Raw genomic sequence first — 13,255 nt, forward strand, 5'->3', positions numbered from 1 at the left:
GACGAAGCCTAAGGGCGGGAAGAGGCGGCTCAATGCCGAGGACCAAGGGGCCACAGTTGAGGGATGCCCACGGGGAGGACAGGCAAAGGCCAACAATGTGGCCCCCACAGGAGGGCAGGCCAGAAGGTCAGGACCCACGGCGCAGCTCCGTGCTTTCTCCTGCAGAAGCGTTCACAGGCGGAGAGTGTGTTGAGCTGGAAGCCTCGCTGGGGCTGGTAAATAAATCGGGGCCAACAGCACCCAGTCCCCTGGCCAGCTGTCTACTGGGCCAGGGGTGGGCCCGGCCGAGGTGTGGCCCTGCTGTTCAGTCCAAAGGGGCTATGGAAGAAGCCGCGGTCTCAAAGAGTCAGAAGTAAACTGGATTCTAGGTCCACCTCAGCTGGATTCGCCTCCGGGTGCAGGGGAGCGGGCCCCAGGGAGCAGGTCCTGTCCGGGTGCAGGGGGGCGGGCCCCAGAGAGCAGGTCCTGTCCGGGTGCAGGGGGGGCGGCCCCAGGGAGCAGGCCCTGTCCGGGTGCAGGGGGGTGGGCCCCAGGGAGCAGGTCCTGTCCGGGTGCAGGGGGGGCAGGCCCCAGGGAGCAGGTCCTGTCCGGGTGCAGGGGGCGAGGCCCCAGGGAGCAGGTCCTCCGTCTTACCGGTGGGTGCACGGGAGCGGTGCACACTCTCTGCAGGCTGAGGTCGGCAACACCCACGGCCCTCAGAACGCATCTCCCGGCCCCGGGTACACGTCCGAGTGTCCGGAACGACCATCTCAGGTTCCAAAACGCAAAAGTGTACACTAGCGAGCAAAATCTACCACGCGCCCGCGCTGCAGAGACGCACGTTGTCTTTCTGGAGCGAGGTGCACTAAGGGGCAAGCAGACTTTTTAAATTTTTTCTTCCCCCGTAGTCCCAGATTGAAAATTAATGGAAACATCTGACTTTCCATCTTTGAGCCACACGATGCCAAACCAAATTCCTGGAAGAGGTCTAGAGAGTAAGACCCACGTGGCTTTCAGAGCATGAAAACATCCTCTAACTCAAAACCAAGCACTTTGGACCAACTGGTCTCCAAAGCAAGCCTGGAAATCCCAGTGGTGTTCAGTCTCTGGGACACAGAATTCTAAGAAACCCCGCGGACGGGTGTTCAGGAACTCAGAGACGGGTATTTCCAGGATAAAACAGCAAAATGTGGGAAAAGCCGAGTTTCCCAGCTCAGGGCTGACTAATGCAGCTGCTGTGCTGTGATCACAGGGGCTTCCGGGAGCCACAGATGGACCCGAGCTGGCGCTTCCACCAAACAAGCCAACGTGTCTGATTTTTCAAAATCCTCCGTCACTTGTCACCAGTGTGACGCTCTGTCCCCTTACTTTAGGATGAGTGTGTGGACACCTGCCGTTTGAGAAGGGAAGGAACCGGGCAGCACCATCCACGGGTGGTAACCTCACACGTAGTTAACGTAGTGAATGATGCCACTAAACTACAGACTTAAAAATAGTTAAAATGGTCAATTTCATGTTATGTGTATTTACAACACACACACACACACACACACACACACACACACACACACACACAGGATGATGCAGGAAAACCCAAACTCCAGTTCCACGAAAACAAAATCAAAACAAAACAACAACAAAAAAACCCCTGTATATCCATTCATTTCTCTTTCGACTCAGACCCGGACGTTCGTCGCAGAGACCCAGCACAGCAAATCGTCCAGGCACCCGGAGAAAACGGAAACCCCAAAAAGGATGCAAATGTCACGACCCGTCACAGCCGTGGGCAGACGCGCACACACAAGGGCCCCGGCCCGGGGGGAGCCAGGTGGGCTCGGGGCAGGCCCGGCCTCTCCAGTGGCCGCGGAAAACTCCCGGGTGGCTCCTCCCCGCCACATGGAAAACACAACCTTTCACTCTGTCTTGAAGTCCTAGACGCATCAGTAAGCTAACACAGGCCCCGCGGGGGGTCTGGGGCATGTTCGTGGGCGGAACCATCTAGAACTGTGGGAGCAAGCGCTGGACGCCTAGAGAGGTGGCAGTCGCGCAGGTGGCAGGTGCACGCAGGCCCGCAGTCACTCGGCTGGGGCAGCGTTGCCGTTGGAGGGACGCCTGTGGCCCGAGGCGTTTGGGGGGGGGCGAAAGTATAAATACCCCGTGGCTGTTTTGTTCTGAAGACTAAACGACTAAGATTTGCCCCCAATCATGTGCATTAATGAGAACGTTAATCTTTACAAAAAAGGAAATTAAAAAACTGAGAATGTGCTAGAAAAAACAACACGGGGCAGCCTGGTGGCTCAGCGGTTTAGCACCGCCTTCGGCCCAGGGCGTGACCCCGGGCCCCCGGATCGAGTCCCACGTCCGGCTCCCTGCATGGAGCCTGCTTCTCCCTCTGCCTGTGTCTCTGCCCCAGTCTCTCTCTCTCTCTGTTTCTCATGAATAAATAAAGAAAGAAAAGAAGAAAAAGAAAACACACCCCAAAGGCCAGGGAATTACGTCCAGGCCAGCTGTGCGGGAGCAGGTGTCCTATCGTCCTGGAGCCTGGCCCTGAGACTCGGCGCCCTGGGGACGCTGCTGGGCTCCGGGAGTGCTGTCCCCACCTTCCTAAACTGAAGGTCTCTCCCTGCTGGTCTCCCCCGGCCCTCCCACCCCGCGAGGGCCCGGGGACCCGCGTACCCGGAGCGCTGGCGGGGACACCCGTCTCCCCAGGACCTGGCGTGCAGGCGTGGAACCCCGACACGGCCCACTCCCGAGCCCGCGGGGCCCGCTGCGCCCCAGCTTCCTTTCAGACAAAAAAGTCCGATCAAGTAGCTCAGAGCCACCACTTCCCGCTAACAGCGGGGCCAAGCCGATGCCCGGGAGCGAGCCCACAGAGCACCCGCCGCCCACGGCAGCCCCGGGGACACACACGTGGCGGTGACCGACCCACAACATGCCAGGGACACAGAACGGCACGGGGGCGGGGGGGGACACAAAGAGAAGGCAAAGCCGCGAAGAAATACATCCGGGCAGTGTAGAAAGTGTGAGAAAATGACCCCAAAATGCAACAACAACAACAACAAATCACTACTAATCCATTCTCAAGTTTCACAAAATTGGACCCACGCTATTAATCCCAACAAGTCAGCCCTGGAAGGTCAAACCATAAAGGTTGGAGCCGGGAGGGGTGGCTGTCAGGAAGCCGCGTGTCCCCTGCCGGGCTGGAGGGTGCCTGCCTCGCCCGCCGCGTGGGGACGCCTGACGGTAGCAGCAATCAGTGGCCTCCTCGTGAATCGACCAAATGAGAACAGTAACTTTTTTTAACAGTAACTTTTAAACCCAAATCTAATCACACTTGTTTTGCAAGCAAATAAACAGAGAAGGGCGAGGAGGAGGGCATGTACTTGTAACTGGGGTGATTAAATCCCCAGCCAGGAGAATATTTCTCAAGACCCCATAGAGAGATCATGCAAACAAACAAGCAAAACCCTACAGAATCCCTGCAGAGGGTAACTGCCTTAAGTTTACTGGGCCAGGGGATCCCTGGGTGGCTCAGTGGTTTGGTGCCTGCCTTGGGCCCAGGACTTGGTCCTGGGGTCCCCGGATCGAGTCCCACGTCAGGCTCCCTGCATGGAGCCTCCTTCTCCCTCCACCCGTGTCTCTGCCTCTCTCTGTGTGTCTCTCATGAATAAATAAATAAAACATTAAAAAAAAAGTTTACTGGGCCAAGTTGACCAACTACCCCCTAAAACACAGGTGAGTCGATACCACTGTAAGCTGTCTCCAAGCAATCCAATGAAGCTCCTCTCAGAAAAGAGAAGAGCTCACTCTCAACGTGAAAAATCTGATTTAGAACTTACGACTCAATTTACAAGGCTCCCAACGGGGGCCATCGTGACTGCCCGAGCACCTCGGGAATGTTCCGGAAAAGACCAATCTTGCACTTCTGTTCTCACGTGGGACCCGTCTTCCACTCCCAGGGCTCGCTCCCCTAGCCACACCGTGCCCTGCAGAGCGGTGGTGCTCCTCCAACGTGGGTCTGCAGCTTAGTGCCCAAGAGACGCCCACGCACAGGTGGTGCACCTCGGAAAAGCTGCAGCTTCTGTTGCACACCCTTGCAATCAAGCAACTCAGATGAATTTTTTCGGTTTTCCCAGTGCATCTAAAAGTCACATTTGCACTGCCATCTATTAAATGTGCAACAATAATACCTAAAAAAAAAATCGATGCAAGTACCTTGATTAAAAAATAATGCTAAAAAAGGCTAACAGCGGGATCCCTGGGTGGCGCAGCGGTTTGGCGCCTGCCTTTGGCCCAGGGCGCGATCCTGGAGGCCCGGGATCGAATCCCACGTCGGGCTCCCGGTGCATGGAGCCTGCTTCTCCCTCTGCCTGTGTCTCTGCCTCTCTCTCTCTGTGTGTGACTATCATAAATAAATAAAAATTTAAAAAAAATTAAAAAAAATAAATAAATAAAAAATAAAAAAGGCTAACAGCCATCTGAGCTTTCAAAGGAGTCATAATCACCGATCACCCTAACAAATAAAATGAAAAAGTTGAAAATACTGCAAGAATTACCAGCATGTGACACAGAGACACAAAGTGAGCAAATGCTGTCGGAACAACGTCACCGACGTCTTGTTCCAGCAGGCCCGTCACAAACCTTCAACTCTTGTAAAAAAAAAAAAAGCAAAAACCAACCAAACAAAAGGCAGTGTCTGCAAAGCTCCGTAAAGCGAAGCGCAATAAAACAACACGGGTCTCCTACTAACTTGCGGGGCACGCGCGGACCCGCCCAGGAGCTGTGTCCTCCGCAGGCCGCCAAGTCTTCAACAAAGTGTGTTAGCGTGTCTCTTGCACACTTCTTTTTCCATCTGCAAATACTCCACGGCGAGCAGAGCACAAGTTGTAAATCAAACGGGAACGTTTCGGTCCTCTATTCCCCGGACCAACCTACGGTAGTTTGAATTTTAGCGCGGAATGGAGTTTTAAGTTCACAGTAAAACTATCTCCTGGCAAAAAAAAAAAAAAAAAAAAAAAAAAAAAGGCCCCAACCCAGCTGAGTGCACACGCAAAATTCTCAGAGCCGGAGTGAAATCGGAGAACGCGCCCTCCGGTGCTCTCACAAAAAACACACACTTGTGTCCTGCCTACCCGGCGTCCCTGAGGTCCCGCGTTAGGATTTGAGTTACACACGGCCCTGCTTGGCGTCCAGCCCGAAACGGGACGTCGATGCTGCTTTCTGCTCACGGGGCGTCCTTCGGCTGCAGGCGGCGGCCCCCGGGTGCGCTCGGGAGGGCGGGTGCAGGAAGGGGGCACAGGGCCGGAGGCCGGAGGGCTTCGGAGGGCCGGGGAAGGCTCTAGCGTCACCACGGCCCTCCTCCCACCTCTGCGTCCTCCACAGCCCTGCGACCGGGGGTCCCGGGGGTCCCGGGGGTCCTGGGGGGCCTCGGCTCTTACTGTGGGCACCACCACCCGAGGCGCTTCCCAGGCATCCTCTCCACCCTCGCGCCCCAGATGTGGCTCCGACCTCTCCGGGGTGGGGGGGGGGGCGCGTGGGAAATGCAGACTCGCAGGCCCCACCCCAGACCCGCCAATCCGAATCCGCACCTGAAGGAGACCGACCCCAGGGCTTCATGTGACGTTAGGGGCGTGCAGCTCTCAAATGGGGGCAAACTAACAGTTTCATGAGCTTTTCTGTTTCTTTGAGAGGTCACTTTTCCCTAACAAAAACGTCACCAGAGTTTTAATTTTTTTTTATTTTTAGATTTTATGTGACACAGAGAGCCTGTGCGCACAAGCAGGGGGAGCGGCAGGCAGAGGGAGAGGGAGAGGGAGATGCAGGCCCCGCACTGAGCACAGAGCCCGACGTGGGCTCAAACCCAGGACGCCGTAGATCATGACTGAACCCCCCAGGGTGTCCCTTGAATTATTTTTTTAAATGCAAAAAAAAAAAATACCCGTTTGACAGCTTTTACCAGTTATCATGTGACCTCAAACACTGATTTTTTTTATCATAGTAAAATGTACAAAAGGTAAAAAAAAGTGCCACTTTAAGCATGTAGTTCAGTGGCATTAAAGCACATGGACACTGTCCTGCAACCATCACCACCGTCCACCTCCAGAAATGTCCCCAAACTGTACCCATTAAACAATATCTCTTCACTCCCCCCCTCCTTTCCCACACGGATTTCTTTATGCTCTTTAATAAACGGAGTTCAAAGGAGACCTTGAAGAGCCGCCATAGACAGGCTTAATGAGGACAAGGCCATGCTCCGGTATCCTTGACCCCGATTCCTTCTACAATCTGCTGCTGCCCCGTTACAGAGTAGCTGCTCCTGTCCTGCGGACCAGCACCCGAGCTTCCCCTACTCCTCGGTGAACGCCCCCCGCGGCTCCGCAGTGAGCGTGTGATGTGAGAAGATGAGGAAGGTCAAGGAGGAAGGACACTCGAGTCCCCCCGCCACCGTCAGTTCTTGAGCCAAATCTGACTCCAAGTCTTTCCGTCTTGTCTCACTCCTCCTGTACCGTCAGCCCTATAATTCCCACACAAATCTCCAAGCTCATCATACGCAGGATGACAGCGTGGACAACCCAAGACCAAGTATTCGGTGACCGCTGGAAGGGGAGAGGTCACAGTGGAGGCCTGGCTTCACGTTCCAGTGCAGGTCATTCTGGGTCGGTTGACTGTCAGCCCGCAATCCCCACGTGCTGTCCACAGCGAGCACAACTGCCGGGCCTGGCCACCCTGCTCCACCTCTGTGCACGGAGCCGTTGGTTAGCTGGGGCCGGAAATGGCTTCACGTGGCATAGGGTCCAGACCCCGTGTCCTACACAGTAGCACCCAAGGGCTGGTGCTGCCACATTAGCCTCTGCTGGGCAAAGCGTCGTGAGATCAGAATGGAAAGCATCTTAGAACCTCAAGGACAGGGGCCCCTGGGTGGCTCAGCGGTTGAGCATCTGCCTTGGGCCCAGGGCGTGACCCCAGGGTCCTGGGATCGAGTCCTGCATCGGGCTCGCTGCGTGGAGCCTGCCTCTCCCTCTGCCTGGGTCTCTGCCTCTCTCTGTGTGTCTCTCATGGATAAATAAATTCTTAAAAAAGATAAAAATGAAAAAAAAAACACCTCAAGGACGCTAGGTCAAGTGAAATAAGCCAACCACTAAAGAAGGACAGCTACTGTGTGAGTGATCCCTCCCTTGCACACAAAGTACCTAAAGTAATCAAAATCAGAGCGTAGAAAAGTGGTTACCAAGAACTGGTGGGAGGAGATATGGGGAACTGTTTGGTAGGTTGAGAGTCTCAGGATCACAAGATGAAAAACTAAAAAAAGAAAAGAAGAAAAGAAAAATGTCTAGAGGTCCCTCGGACGGCAGTATGAGGATACTTAAGGCTACTCACATAGACACTTACAAAGGGTTAAGTTTCAGGTCATGCGTTCTTACCGTATTTTTTTTAAAGAGATGGAGGGAAAGTTAAAAAGAATTATCTTTGGGATTAAAAAACAAGTCAATAAAAAAAAGGAAAGTCCGCTGAAAATCTATGGCACAACATTTTCGGGAACAGAAGTCATAACAAGTCGGGTCCATTGTTTAAAAACTGTTTTCCTGCAACTGCAGGGCCCAGCAACTGCACTACTAGGGATTTACCCCAAAGATACAGAAGCAGTGACCCGAAGGGGCACCTGCACCCCAGTGTTCGCAGCGGCAGAGTCCACGAGAGCCAGACGGGCGCAGGAGCCGCGCTCTCCGCGGGCAGACGGAGAAAGACGCTGCGCTGTGCGCACGATGAGCTCGGCCCGGCCGCCAGAGAGGAGCGATCTTGCCATTTGCAACAACGTGGACGGAACCAGAGGTTGTGATGCTGAGCGAGGCCCGAGAAAGACGATTACCGCATGGTCCAGGCAGCCCAGGGGCGTCGCTGTCTACCGAGCCCAGAAACGAGAAAGGTGCCCAGTGGGCGCCCTGTGCTGAGGCCTGATAGCCAGGGAGCACCTGTGCCTTACGCTGCGCGACACCCGCCCAGGAGGTTCTGTTCTCAGCAAAACCTGCAGGTTCGGAGACCCTGAGCTTTGAATCCGGGCGTGTGACATCGCCTCTCTTTGGGTCTTAAGTGTTGCTACGTGCCTCTGAAAAACGGACCCGTTTGTGACATTAAAATCAGCTGCCTTAATCTAAGGGAGACGCCGCCTCCTCTGACAAGCGCCCAAATGTAACCAGTGAGCTAGTTTCTGGATCCACCTTTTTGATTTTCAGTGACACAGCTTTTATGGCACACTAAGGAACCGGGAGCCAGGGGGCACCTGGGTGGCTCCGCGGTGGAGCGTCCGCCTTCGGCCCAGGGCGTGACCCCGGGGTCCTGGGATCGAGTCCTGCTTCGGGTCCCTGCAGGGAGCCTGCTTCTCCCTCTGCCTGCATCTCTGCCTCATGAATAAGGTCTTAAAAAAAAAAATAAAGAACTGGGATCCAGAACCAGGGGATTATCCCCCTGCCAAAGGAGCCTCCTCATTTGACCAACTGGGCAGACACACAGCCCGGCTAGGGGGCCCGCGGACCTGGCTCTCACAGGGACCCCCGCCCACGCCGTCCCCGCGCCGGGAGACTGCAGATGTTAAGCGGAACGGAGCCCAATTCACAAAGAGCAGCAATTGTGAGGTCCTCCTGGACACGCGTGCGCCCCACACATTGGGGTGTGTTTGCCGAGATCCCCAGGAGGGAAGCGGCCCCGCGTGGCCCCTCTGCCCCGCGCTGCTCAGAACACTTGGTCCGATCCGTTTGGAGAATCTCATGGGGTCTCCACCCCTGGAGGTGTACATGACACAGTCTTCTCGGGATCTGGTTCTCCCCCAGGAAAAAATGCTAAGGCGCCGGGGGGGGGGCTGCGGGGGGGCGTAGGTGCCCCGGAGCGGGTGCCCCGGCGCAGGTGCGCGGGGCTGCAGGCTCACCTGGCCGTAGTCCGTCCGGAAGACCACGACGCCCTCGGCGCAGGAGCTCACGGTACTCGGGAAGTGCTGCCCGTTTTCTCTCAGCCAGACCCGCGCCCCCTGCGAACAGAAAAAAAGACGATTTAACGGGGAGTTTGCATTGCGTTCCATGGCCAATCACCGCTCTCCAAATTACGGGCCGCTCCATTCCTTTAAGGGGAAAACCCCCCCAAACACACTCTTTAAAAAGCCAGTAATTTGCTCCGACAGGAGCCACTCGGGGAAGGCCGACGGAGGGCCCCGGGGGAGGCGAGCCTGTGCCCCCCCCACCTGAGAGCGGGGTCGCAGACGACCTCCGGTGGCTCACCAATGCCCGGCGCTGCCCCGGCCTTCCGGGCGGACCTGGGGGCACCGCAACCGGCCGAGCATCACAAGACAGAGGGAACCCGCCCCCGGGCAGTGGGGTTCCCGAAACCAGATGAACCAGGTCCCTGGGGCGCAGCAGGCCTCAGAGAGCCTCTGGCTCTGCAGCTGCGGGCCCCACCGCCCGCCCCATGCACGGCCCCGTGCGCCTGCCTGCTGGCCCCGAGCCCGGGCGGCAAGGTCGCGCTCCGGGCGGGCACAAGTTTCAGCACAGGTCGCAGCCAGCACCCAGCTGGGAGGTGCGCCAGCCTCCTGCCCCGCCATCCCGCGCCCCGGCCCTCAGGACGTTGGCCCGAGGCCGCACTCTCCAGACCCCAGGGGTTTCACCTGCGGCCTGACCTTTGGCATCGGGTTTGTTTCCCTGTTTTATCCCCCCCCCCCCCGCCCCCGCCCGGCCCCAGATGAATGAAACTCGCACAGCATCCGCCTTTTCGACGAGGAGCTGCCTCCTCCTTGATTTCACAGCATGGAAACCACTTGCTTCCAAGAACAAGTGATAAAGGTTTGAAGCGACGACCGGGTGTTCGCGGGTCTAATGATAGAGAATCCTCTGTGTGACGGACGCGGGACACTGAGCTTTAAGTTCTCATGAAGTCATTTCTACTTTGCTCAGTGTCACCAATCCCAACAAAAATCACCCCAAACAAGCACATCCTCACGTCGCAAGTGCGTTAACGTGGAAATACTACCCCTGAGTGAGCTCTTCAAACGACACACGGGACAACTTTCTCCAGGAATCTCAACCTCATTCATCGGTGTACTTAATGTGTTTGGATTCCAGATATTATGCGAAATATTTAAAATCTATTGATCAGAGGGTCTTCAACTTCTCATGTAAGGGGCTGCTACTAGTCTCTTGACACAGAGTTGGCGGGAGATAAATAATATAGAAGGGAATTCATCACTTTATGCTGAGTTTTTGAAGGAGTCATTTATGAGAATGGTAAGCACGTTCCGCGCCCGGCGCGGAGCCCAACACGGGGGCTCCCAACCCCGAGACCGTGACCTGGGCCCTGATAAGAGTCGTACGCTTTCGCCCTGAGCCGCTCGGGCGCCCCCACCTTCCGCTACGACGAACTGCGTTTATGGAGAGCAAAACCAGTAGCTGACTTCCAGTACGGGGGCCGTGATGGGCACGGCCGGGGCTGGGCGTCAGGACGCCTGGTCTACCCCCACTCACCCAGTGGGCCACCGTCCCGCCTCCAGGGCGACGCAAACAGCCAGCCCTGCCTGCACCGCCACACAGCCCATGACGGACCACGTCTCAAACCCCCTCCATTCCCCCCATGCTCTCCCCACGCATCGTACTATTTGTCCCCTTAGAGTAATTCATTAATTAAATAAATGAATTAGGGGCGCCCGGGGGGCTCAGTGGCTGAGCATCTGCCTTCAGGGCGTGACCCCGGGGTCCTGGGATCGAGTCTCGCATCGGGCTCCCCGCCGGGAGCCTGCTTCTCCCTCTGCCTGCCATCCCCCCTGCTTGTGCTGTCACATAAATATATAAAACGTTTTTTTAAAAAAATAAAATCAACGCACAACTAAAATATAACAACACAGAGATCACTGTAATGGCCAGCTATCACACTCCCAGCCACGTGTTACCTCTTACCTGCCCGGAGGGAAAATTAAAGAAGATACAGAAATCTGACTTGGGGCCCCTGGAGGGCTCAGTCAGTGCAGCAGGCGACACTTGATGTTGGGGCTGTGAGTTCCTGCCCCACACTGGGTGTAGAGATTATTCACAAATTTCTTTAAAAATCTTTTAAAAAAAGGGGATCCCTGGGTGGCTCAGTGGGTTAGCACCTGCCTTTTGGCCCAGGGCGTGATCCTGGAGACCCGGGATCAAGTCCCACGTCGGGCTCCCTGCATGGAGCCTGCTTCTCCCTCTGCCTGTGTCTCTGCCTCTCTCATCAGTAAATAAATAAAATCTGAAAAAAAAAATCCTAAAAAAAACAACTGACTTAAAATGACTCCCTTGTTGCCATTAACCACCTTGTTTGGAGCAGAACCAGAACTAGCCAGGGACGTGGGATCCCAAGTCCACCCCGAGTCTGGTCGACGTGCTCGGTGACGGGCTCCCGGAGTTCCCTTGGGGTGCCGAGGCTCTCCTAGCATCCCTCCCAACTCGCTCGACGCCCTCCCACAGCATTCCCTCGCTCCACACGCGGGGGGGGGGGTAGTCCACACTTCTTCAACCTTCCCTCCAAAGAGGGGTGGAAACCCTCCACAAGCACGTACAGAGACGGAGTGTGAAGCCTTCGCCCAGGAGTCCAGGAGTCCAGGAGTCCAGGAGTCCAGGAGTCCAGGAGCCGCCTTACGTAAAGAACGCAGAACATCAAGACGGTGAGTTCCCGTCTCCGCAGAGGTGAGTCCCGGACCTCCGGGCGGCAGCTCGGACTGAGACTCGGGGACCCCCCAGAATCCCCCCTGCGACCGCCTGTCCGTCCTGACCGAGCGGCGGACAGCTGCTTCCAAGAAGACCACGGGCTGCCGCCACCCTCTAAGGCTCTTCTCGCACGCGTCACTCCACACCACGACCACATCGTCGGATCATCTAGAAGACGACTTCCAAGCGCCTGAACTACTTTTATCTATTTAAGTAACTCTACACCCAACGTGGGGCTGGATCCCACTCTCTGGGATCGAGAGTGGCATGATCGACTGACTGAGCCCGCCAGGCGCCCCATTTCTATCCTCTTTTTAGTTTACACATTAGAGACTGGCGCATTTTAAAGCTCTGAGATACTTACACACGCTCACTCTCTCTCTCTTTCTCTCTCAAATGGAAATTTCAAAGTTCTACACGGTGAGAACTTTTACTCATCAGGTAAAATCATGAAACAATAACCCACAGTGCTCCTCCATCCTCCAAATCCTAAATCTGAAGCACTGTTCGCTAGGACCTGAACTATTCTTTGTAAAAAAAAAAAAGTTTTTATTATCAAAATGGATTTCATGTATTTCCCAATTATTAAAATCATCTACTGGGACACCCGGGTGACTCAGGGATTGAGCATCTGCCTTCGGCTCAGGTCGTGACCCCAGGGTTCTGGGATCGAGTCCCGCATCAGGCTCCCTGCATGGAGGCTGCTTCTCCCTCTGCCTGTGTCCCTGCCTCTGTTTCCCTCATGAATAAATAAATAAAATCTTTAAAAATTTTTTAAAAATCGTCTACTTAGTAAGAATCAAATATTTTTATTGTGAAACATTGCTGAATTGGTATAAATTGTCACGAGGACTAACACCAACCTGACTTCCAGAAGCCACACGGGGATGTGGTTTCTTTCACTGGAGTTTTGTTGTGGGACTTTTTACCTTCTCCTGTGAAGGTTCCATAAAGCCCTTTGCTGACACAGTCCTACAGGATCAAAGGCACACAGGGCTCAACCTCCTCAGTCCAAAGGTCTTTTATCAGGTGTGAAGAGCGCGGACAAGCGAGTCCTAGGAAATCCCCAGGCCGCAGCTCTAAAGCCCATTGGCCGGTTCCCACTAGACCGACAGCCGCTGGCCTCCACGGCAGGCAGGGAGACGCATTCGAAACCCTCCCTCTGTTCCTTGAAAAAGTTGAAACTGGCGATTGCTGTGAAATCAGAACTGCACAAACCAAAGTGGATATTTGTACATGGGTTTTTCCCAGTGGTTTCTCTGAGCCCGCAGATGTCCCGCGTCCATTCTGTGCGAACAGAAGGCACATGCCCAGGTCGGGAAGAGAGGCCACCCGCAGGCACTTGGGCATGAGGTCACACGCGGACACTGACCAGACCATCCGAGTTTGCGTGGGCAGGAAGAGCGGCCCACGGACGCAAGCCGTTAGGTTCTGTGCCTGTCAACTAAGGCCGATAATTTAATGCACACTTCAGGCAGCCCAGCCCACGGAGAGCGCGCACAATTTGAGTTTAAAAACGTCCTTACAAGATTGCTCAGAACCTACACGTTGTATTAAAAAGTTGGGCA

At 55.2% G+C, this 13,255-nt stretch overlaps 1 protein-coding gene across 1 annotated transcript in view; it reads right to left on the reverse strand.

The window, feature by feature from the left end:
- MYO10 (myosin X) overlaps positions 1-13,255 on the reverse strand; it is a 192,970-nt gene that overhangs the window by 147,136 nt on the left and 32,579 nt on the right. The window contains exon 2 of the mRNA XM_055325849.1: positions 8,900-8,998. Coding sequence (XP_055181824.1) covers positions 8,900-8,998 — 99 coding nt within the window. The remainder of the gene's footprint in view (positions 1-8,899; positions 8,999-13,255) is intronic.

The sequence above is a fragment of the Nyctereutes procyonoides genome, unplaced genomic scaffold (genome assembly GCF_905146905.1).
Source record: "Nyctereutes procyonoides isolate TBG_1078 unplaced genomic scaffold, NYPRO_anot_genome, whole genome shotgun sequence".
Taxonomy (NCBI): Eukaryota; Metazoa; Chordata; class Mammalia; order Carnivora; family Canidae; genus Nyctereutes; species Nyctereutes procyonoides.